Source organism: Staurois parvus, unplaced genomic scaffold, assembly GCF_062004578.1.
Source record: "Staurois parvus isolate SC_StPar_1 unplaced genomic scaffold, SC_StPar_1.0 ptg000389l, whole genome shotgun sequence".
In the NCBI taxonomy this organism is placed as follows: domain Eukaryota; kingdom Metazoa; phylum Chordata; class Amphibia; order Anura; family Ranidae; genus Staurois; species Staurois parvus.
In genome coordinates this window covers 7,170,724-7,179,829 of record NW_028318185.1, presented here as the reverse complement: position 1 = coordinate 7,179,829, position 9,106 = coordinate 7,170,724, and the positions used below count along the sequence as shown (strand labels likewise).

Below are 9,106 nucleotides of genomic sequence, written 5' to 3'. Positions count from 1 at the left end.
ACCGCTTTTGACGTAAAGGGACGCTTTTTTGACGCCATGAACTTTTCTAAGTTTCCAGGCAGAAAGAACAGTCAAAATGCAGGCAGGGCACAGGACAAAGCAGTAGGGACAAAATATATGTGAAATGCATTGAAACAGCAATGACAGCAAAAATTACATTTTTTAAAAATTTTAAATTTCCCGCCGGTTCCGGCGCCCGTACGTCCCGACGTCGCAGGGACCGGAACATGGAAGCCGGATGCCGGCATCGGCCGGAGGAGATGGACGGGGACACTGCAGGGGACACATCACGGGAGTGAAGGACAAGGTAAGTGCTGCAGGGACCCCCGGAGAACGCCACATGGTAAGCCCGAGTGTAGCTCGGGGTTACCGCTCTTGGTACTGAAATTTTACCCCGAGCTACACTCGGGAAAACCGCTAAGGGGGTTAAGAGAGCAATGGGTCTATAGTTGGCAGGGGATGTGAGATTTTTCCCACGTTTGGGAATGACCGTAATGTAGGCATGCTGAAATTGCAGATGAGGCACATCCCCCTGTAGCAAAGAGGAATAGAAGTCCAACAGATGGGGACCTAAGTCTGCAAGAAAATGTTTATAGTAGGCATAAGAAAAGTCATCTGGACCAGGTGATTCATGGGACGATAAGTCTGTAACGATAGCTAATAATTCCTCGGCAGTAATGGGTGCATTTAAAAATAATTTGTCTGCACTAATCAGCTTGGGAAGCAGAAGGGCGGAGACAAAACTGTCAAAGGAATCCCTACAAAGGGGGGGGGGAGCCCGAAGTTACACAGTTTTAAAGTTTGCGATAATATTCTCCAAATACATATACCATTTGTTGCAGACAAAAGGTGGGTGTACCATCTGCCTGAAAAAGGAATTCAGGAGCAGTGGGTGTCGATTGAGCCTTCAATTTGTTAACTAACATCCTGTGGGGCTTATTAGCATAGTGATAGAACTTTTGCTTCATCCAAAGCAATTGTTGGGTAGCAAAATTTGTCTCAAGTGCTTTAAGTTGATCTTTGAGATGGACCACCTCTCAAAGTTTCGAGACGGTGGGTGAGTCTATAAGCCGTTTTTCCTCATGGAGCAGTTGGGACACAAGAGCAGCTTTCTGATGGAGTTTGGACTTTTTAAGTCAAGAACCCTCCATGATGAAACGGCCTCTAATGAAGGCCTTGTGGGCCTCCCAAAGTGTGGATGGAGAAGACACTGAATCAACATTTAGGTCGAAAAATTAATGTAAAAGGGTGTCATTTAAGCACTAATGACATGTGCGGGCATGTGGTTGATTCAGGAGTAAATCTAGTATCAGAAAGGAGTGATCCAACCAAAAGTTGGGGACTATATCAGCATTAACTGTTTGTTTAACCTCCCTAGCGGTATGATTATGTCAGTATTTCTGTGCTCAAAGCGGTACATTATTTTCAATGGAAATACCGTATTTTCCGGCGTATAAGACGACTGGGTGTATAAGACGACCCCCTACTTCTCCTGTTAAAATGTAGTGTTTGGGCTATACTCGCCGTATAAGACTACCCCTCTTCCAATGCACACCAGTAGGAAGAATCGTGCCCCATCATTGGTGTCAGTGGGGGGAATAGTGCCCCATCATTGGTGTCAGTGGGAGGAATAGTGCCCCATCATTGGTATTAGTGGGAGGAATAGTGCCCCATCATTGGTGTCAGTGGGAGGAATAGCACCCCATCTTTGGTGTCAGTGGGAGGAATAGTGCCCCATCATTGGTGTCAGTGGGAGGAATAGCGCCCCATCATTGATCCTAGATTGTAAGCTCCAAAGAGCAGGGCCCTCAATCCCCTCATGTTTTGCATTGTATTGGTATTGTTCTGTCACATGTTCTGTCCCCCTTTGTAATGTACAGTGCTGAGTGAACTATTGGTGCTTTATAAATACTGTATAATAATAATAATAATCATTGGTGTCAGTGGGAGGAATCGTGCCCCATCATTGGTATCAGTGGCAGGAATAGTGCCCCAGCATTAGTATCAGTGGGGGGAATAGCACCCCATCATTGGTGTCAGTGGAATAGTGCCCCATCTTTGGTGTCAGTGGGAGGAATAGTGTCCCATCATTGGTGTCAGTGGGAGGAATAGTATCCCATCATTGGTGTCGGGGGGGGGGGAATAGTGCCCCATCATTGGTGTCAGTGGGGGGTGGAATAGTGCCCCATCATTGGTGTCAGTGGGGGGTGGAATAGTGCCCCATCATTGGTGTCAGTGGGGGGAATAGTGCCCCATCGTTGGTGTCAGTGGGGGGTGGAATAGTGCTCCATGATTGGTGTCAGTGGGGGGTGGAATAGTGCCCCATCATTGGTGTCAGTGGGGGGGGGGGAATAGTGCCCAATTGTTGGTGTCAGTTGGGGGGAGGAAAAGTGCCCCATCGTTGGTGTCAGTGGGAGGAATAATGCCCCATCATTGGTATCAGTGACACCAATGATGGGGCACTATTCCTCCCACTGACACTTGCTGACCCCTGTTCCAGTATGGTGCTGCTGCAGCCAGCATATGTGGTTGCAGCAGCACCTAAGCACGGCACACTTACCTGCATCTCCTTCACTCGATTTTCGCGGGGCCGCTCAGCCACGCCTCCTCGCCGGTGATTGGCCGCCTGTGTGCCTTTCCTGAGCTACAGTTCTGGCGGCCAATCACCGGTGAGGAGGCGGAGCCAAGCAGCCCCGCGAACATCCAGTGGACGAACTGAATGAAGGAGCAGCCGCGCTTCCTGGACCGGATCGTCGTGGGACCGGAGCCAGGTAAGAGACAGCAGCCCCTGCCCACCCTTGTACTTAGTTTCCCTTCTGTTGGAAGGGGGGGCGGTGGCGGCGCGGCCCCCCTAAAAAGTGTCAGCATGCCGTTACCGGCGTATAAGACGACCCCCGACTTTTGAGAAGGTTTTCAAGGGGTAAAAAGTCGTCTTATACGCCGGACAATGAGGGAAAGTTGTTTTTTTATTGTAGGCCTGTAATTCTTAGGAATAACTCACTGAAATCTGCCCGAACAATAGTCTAGTAAACATCCCAGGTTTGATAAAATTTGAAACACAAAATCATAAATTATAATAAAGAATCATAAAAATATTAATATAATAATAAATTTAATTCAATAATGTAATCGAACCAAAAACACTGAGCTTAGTCGCAAAATCGTTTTCAGTGTCTGATGATGAATTTCCCCCACGGATCATTATCACTCAATTCTGCAAGTGGTTCTGATTTACTATCTCTGTTCTCTAGCCGGTCTAAAACCGCTTTTGACCTAAAGGGACACTTTTTGGATGCCATGGACTTTTCTCAGTTTCCAGGTAGAAAGAACAGTAAAAATGCAGGCAGGGCGCCGGACAAAGCACTCGGGACAAAATGTATGTGAAATGGTTTGATATAGTAATGTAATACTATCAGATTTTAGTGTATTGAGTATTTTTTAATTTTTTAAATTCCTGCCGGTTCCACCCCCCGTACGTACCAATGTTTGCAGGGAACGGAACCCGTAAAACGGATGCCGGCATCGGCATGGACACAGTTAGTCTGGCCCCTTAGTTGCGACCAGTCTTGCTTGAGTGGCCCTACTAGCAGCAATGCTGCCGCCAGCATAGCTCTCAACATCATTGAAGCACACAAACCCTTCCGCCTCGCTAAGGCCTGTGTCCATGCTAATGCTGCCTGCAAGGAAAGAAAGAATCTGCGCTGCACTAAAGTTCATAAAATTGCAACATGGAATGTTCGTGGAATGTGTCAAAGAAAATTGGAAATTGTCAAACAAGAAATGGCAAGATTAAACATAGATTTACTTGGATTTACTTGTAAATTGCATTGGAAAGATGATGGCTATTTCCAGTCAGATAACTTTTCAGTGTGTTATTCGGGTAATCAAGAAATTAGAAGAAATGGCGTAGCTTTCATAGCTCAGAAAACATTGCTCCTGCAATTGAAAGTTACACCATCATTAGTGATCGCATAATGGCCATTCGTTTACGTGGGAAACCATTAAATATCACAGTTTTACAAATATATGCGCCAACAACAGATGCTCCAGAAGATGAAATTGAGCTTTTTTACACCAAACTCGATTTAGCATTAAAACAGGTACTAAAAAAGGATATTATTTACGTCATGGGCGATTTTAATGCAAAAGTTGTCAGCCAGAAGGAGATGAATATTGTTGGAAGGCTTGGACTGGGTGAAAGAAATGAAGCTGGTGACCGTTTGATTCAATTCTGTAGTGAAAACTGTTTTTGGATCGCAAATACTGCGTTCGTGCAGCCTAAACATCGACTGTATACATGGACATCACCAAATGGACAACATCGCAATCAGATTGACTATATACTCTGCAACCAACATTGGAAAAGTTCAATCCAAGCCATAAAAATATTCCCTGGCGCTGATTGTGGTTCTGACCATGAACTACTTGTTGCAACCACCAAAGTGAAATTCTGTAACACCAAAAGAAAGGCCGCACCTAAACGATTTGACGTCTCAAAAATTCCAGTTACATATGCTGTTGAAATTAAGAACAGTTTTGAGCTCCTCAGCATGATGCAAAAGGAGCCAAGTGAATTGTGGCATGATATAAAATCAACAATCAATCAAATTGCACTTAAGCATATACCTTATAAAAAACAGGGAAAAAGGAGTGACTGGCTATCGGAAAAAACAATTAAAATTGCTGATGAAAGAAGAGGAGCCAAGGTAATTGGGGACCATGTTGAGGTAAGAATGTTGAATGCAGAATTTCAAAGAGCAGCAAGGAAGGACAAAGAAGAGTAATGGGATCAACAATGCAGAAAATTAGAAGAAGACGGCAAAGAAGGCCATACCAGAAATCTTTTTGCACATGTAAAGAAAGCTCAAATTCCGTTTTCTGGAGGAATAAAAGACAAGAATGGGAAAATCCTGATTGATCAGCAAGGCATCAACTGCAGATGGAAGGAATATGCAGAAGAGCTGTTGGCAGCCAATGATAACGTGGAACCAGTACTTGGGGACCCAGTAGAGTTAGAGCCAGCTATACTTAATGAGGAAGTAGTATGGGCACTGAAAAAGCTACCAAACAACAAAGCTCCTGGAATTGATTATATTCCAGCTGAATTGCTAAGACCCATCCCATCAATAGTGATAAAAGAAATCTGCCAGAAAATCTGGGAGACTCTGAAGTGGCCAAAAGAGTGCAAAAGATCAGTTTTTATTCCTCTACCAAAGAAAGAGACTGCAACAATTACTGCACAATTGCATTGATTCCTCACATAAGCAAAATCTTGCTAAAAATTATTCAACAGAGCCTAAGACCAGTCATTGAAAGAGAATTACCTGACTCACAAACTGGTTTCCAAAGAGGTCGAGGTACACGTGATCAGATTGCTAATCTACGTTGGATTATGGAAACATGTAATGAATATCAAAAAAGCATCTACATGTGTTTCATTGATTACACCAAGGCATTCAACTGTGTTGTACATGAGAAGCTATGGAAAGCATTGCAAGAAATGGGAGTGCCAATGCACTTTGTACAGTTAATAAGGTCACTTTATACTGACCAAGAAGCTACTGTTCGGACACAATATGGCGACACTGAGTGGTTTAAAATTGGAAAAGGTGTACAACAAGGTTGTATTCTCTCCCCTTTTCTTTTCAATCTGTATGCAGAGGTCACCATCAGGAAACTAGATCTAGAAGAATCTGAAATTGGGGTGAAGATAGGTGGTAGGAATATTAATAACCTTCCATATGCTGATGATACAACTTTACTGGCAGAAACAGAAGAGGACCTGAAACACCTGATAGCAAAAACACAGGAGGAGAGTGCAAAAATGGGGCTCTGTCTTATCAAAAAAACAAAGATCATGACAACATCTAAAACTCGAAAAACCAAAATATACATTGATGAAGAAGAAATAGAATGTGTTCAGGATTTCTGTTTTCTAGGATCTATGATAAACCAAACAGGAGCTTGTTCAGGAGCTAATTGCGCTCCTGAAATTAAAAAACGGATCGCATTAGGTCGAAACGCCATGCTAAGTATGCAACAATTGTGGAAAAGTAAGGACATCAGACTCATCACCAAATGCAAGCTGGTAAACACGATAGTTTTCCCTATAACAACATACAGGTGTGAAAGCTGGGTTATGAAAAGAGCTGATAGAAAGAAGATTGATGCATTCGAATTATGGTGCTGGAGAAGGCTATTGAGGATACCCTGGACAGCAAAGATTACCAACAGAGATGTTTTAGAGCGAGTTAAACCAGGAATAACTTTAGAAGGAAAGATAGTCAAATTACAGCTGACTTATTTTGGGCATGTGATGCGATCTGATTCCTTAGAGAAGGCAACATTACTTGGTATGGTCAGTGGCGGGAGAAAAAGAGGAAGGCCGAAAACACGCTGGTTGGATGCTATGGAATTGAACACTGGCCTAAGAATGTATCAGCTAATAAGAAAGGTGCAAGACCGGAAAGAGTGAAGAGTGACGGCCCATGCAATCGCCGAGAGTCGGACACGAATGAATGGATAGAGAGAGAGAATAGAGGAGAGATGTGGGGTCTTATAGACCTCAGATCTCTCTATAAAGAGGACCTGTTATGCCTTATTCCTATTACAAGGGATGTTTACATTTCTTGTAATAGGAATAAAAGTGATAAAAAAAATTAAAGTGACAGTGTAAAAATAAAATAAATAATTTAAAAAAATGTAAAGCACCCCTGTCGCTTTGAGCTCGCATGCAGAAGCGAAATCACAAGTAGGTCATGCCCACATACGTAAACAGCGTTTGAACCACACAAGTGAGGTATCGCCGGGAGTGTTATAGGAGATAATATTTCTAACGCTAGACCTCCTCTGGGATCCTGTAAAAATGTTTAAAGCGTTGCCTATTGAGATTTTAATGCATGACATGAGTATCTATTTACTCGGCATTACATCATCTTTTACAACTTACAAAAAAACTATTATATATTGTGTTTTTTTTGTATTAAAATACATTAAAGTGTATTTTTTCCCAAAAAAATGCATTTGAAAAATTGCTGTGCACATACCGTGTGACGTAAAAAAAATTGCAGCGACCCCCATTTTATTCTCTAGGGTCTTTGGGTGTTCCAAGTAATATTCTAGCGAAAAAAAGATGATTTTTACATGTAGGAGAGAAATGTCAGAATTGTGCTGGGTGGGGAGTAATTTAAAGTCTGCTATATGTAAGGGTTAACATGTGGGGACAACTTTCCTATGTTGAATACATGGAGGCCATTTAGGACTTGAACACAGACACGGTATCTCCATTTCTACTGCATAGTGCAAGTCAATAATTTAAAGAGCAGCGGTGCCTGATGTTGCTGGATTATGGATTATTCTTTGATGGAGCAATACATTATGCATACTGTGCTGTAACCCATTTGTAATGTATACAATATAAAAATACGCAATATATAAAAAAAGTATATATATTTTTTTTACTATTTTTGTAAAAAAAAGTGTGTGTATGTATATATATATATATATATATATATATATATATATACAGTTGCAAGAAAAAGTATGTGAACCCCTTGGGATTACGTGGAGTTTTGCAGGAATTGGGCATAAAATGTGCTCTAAACGTCATCTAAGTCACAACAATAGAAGAACACAGTCTGCTGAACATAATACTACACAAACATTAGATGTTGCCATGGTTTAATTGCACATAACATGTAAACATTCACAGTGCAGGGAGGAAAAAGTATGTGAGGCCCTAGCTTAATGACTTCTCCCAGAGCTAATTGGAGCCAGGAGTGAGCCAACCTTGACTCCAATCAGTGTGATGATATTGGATGTGTTGCTGACAGCTGTCCTGCCCTTAAAAAACACACACCTGTTTTGGGTTTACTGGATTCAAGAAGCACTGTCTGATGTGAACCATGCCTCGCAGAAAAGAGCTCTCAGAAGACCTACGATCAAGAATTGTTGACTTGCATGAAGCTGGAAAGGGTTACAAAAGTATCTCCAAAAGCCTTGATGTTCATGTGTCCACGGTAAGACAGACTGTCTACAAATGGAGAAAGTTTAGCACTGTTGCTACTCTCCCTAGGCGCGGTCGTCCTGTAAAAATGACTGAAAGAGCACAGCGCAGAATGCTGCATGAGGTAAAGAAGAATCCCAGAGTGTCAGCTAAAGACCTACAGAAATCTCTGGCACATGCTAATATTTTTGTTGACACATCTACAATAAGGAAAACATTAAACAAGAATGGAGTACATGGGAGGACACCACGGAGGAAGCCATTGCTGTCCAAAAAGAATATTGCAGCACGTTTGAAGTTTGCAAAAGAGCACCTGGATGTTCCACAGCACTACTGGCAAAATATACTGTGGACAGATGAAAGCAAGATTGAATTGTTTGGGAAGAACACACAACACTGTGTGGAGAAAAAAAGGCACAGCACACCAACATCAAAACCTCATCCCCACTGTAAAGCATGGCGGAGGGAGCATCATGGTTTGGGGCTGCTTTGCTGCCTCAGGTCCTGGACGGATTGTTGTCATTGATGGGAAAATGAATTCCAGGGTTTATTAAGACATTTTGCAGGAAAACGTACGACCATCTGTCCGCCAACTGAAGCTCCGCAGAGGATGGGTGATGCAACAGGACAATGACCCAAAGCATACAAGTAACTCAACAAAACAATGGCTGCAACAGCAGAGAATACGCCTTCTGGAGTGGCCCAGTCAGAGTCCTGATCTCAACCCGATTGAAATGCTGTGGCATGACCTTAAGAGAGCGATTCACACCAGACATCCCAAGAATATTGCTACACTGAAACAGTTTTGTGAAGAGGAGTGGTCCAAAAGTACTCCAGATCGTTGTGCAGGTCTGATCTGCAACTACAGGAAACGTTTGGTTGAGGTTATTGCTGCCAAAGGAGGGTCAACCAGTTATTAAGTCCAAAGGTTCACATACTTTTTCCTTCCTGCGCTGTGAATGTTTACATGTTATGTGCAATTAAACCATGGCAACATCTAATGTTTGTGTAGTATTATGTTCAGCAGACTGTGTTCTTCTATTGTTGTGACTTAGATGACGTTCAGAGCACATTTTATGCCCAATTCATGCAAAACTCCAC

The 9,106-nt window shown here is 42.6% G+C and overlaps 1 protein-coding gene across 1 annotated transcript; it reads left to right on the top strand.

Annotated features, from left to right (window-relative positions):
- Positions 1 to 3,513: 3,513 nt before the first annotated feature.
- Positions 3,514 to 4,784, top strand: LOC149455739 (protein CFDP2-like). Its single transcript, XM_089685923.1, is given in 2 exon segments — positions 3,514 to 3,925; positions 3,928 to 4,784. Coding segments are annotated over 2 exon segments (1,269 nt in total).
- The last annotated feature ends 4,322 nt before the right edge of the window (positions 4,785 to 9,106 follow it).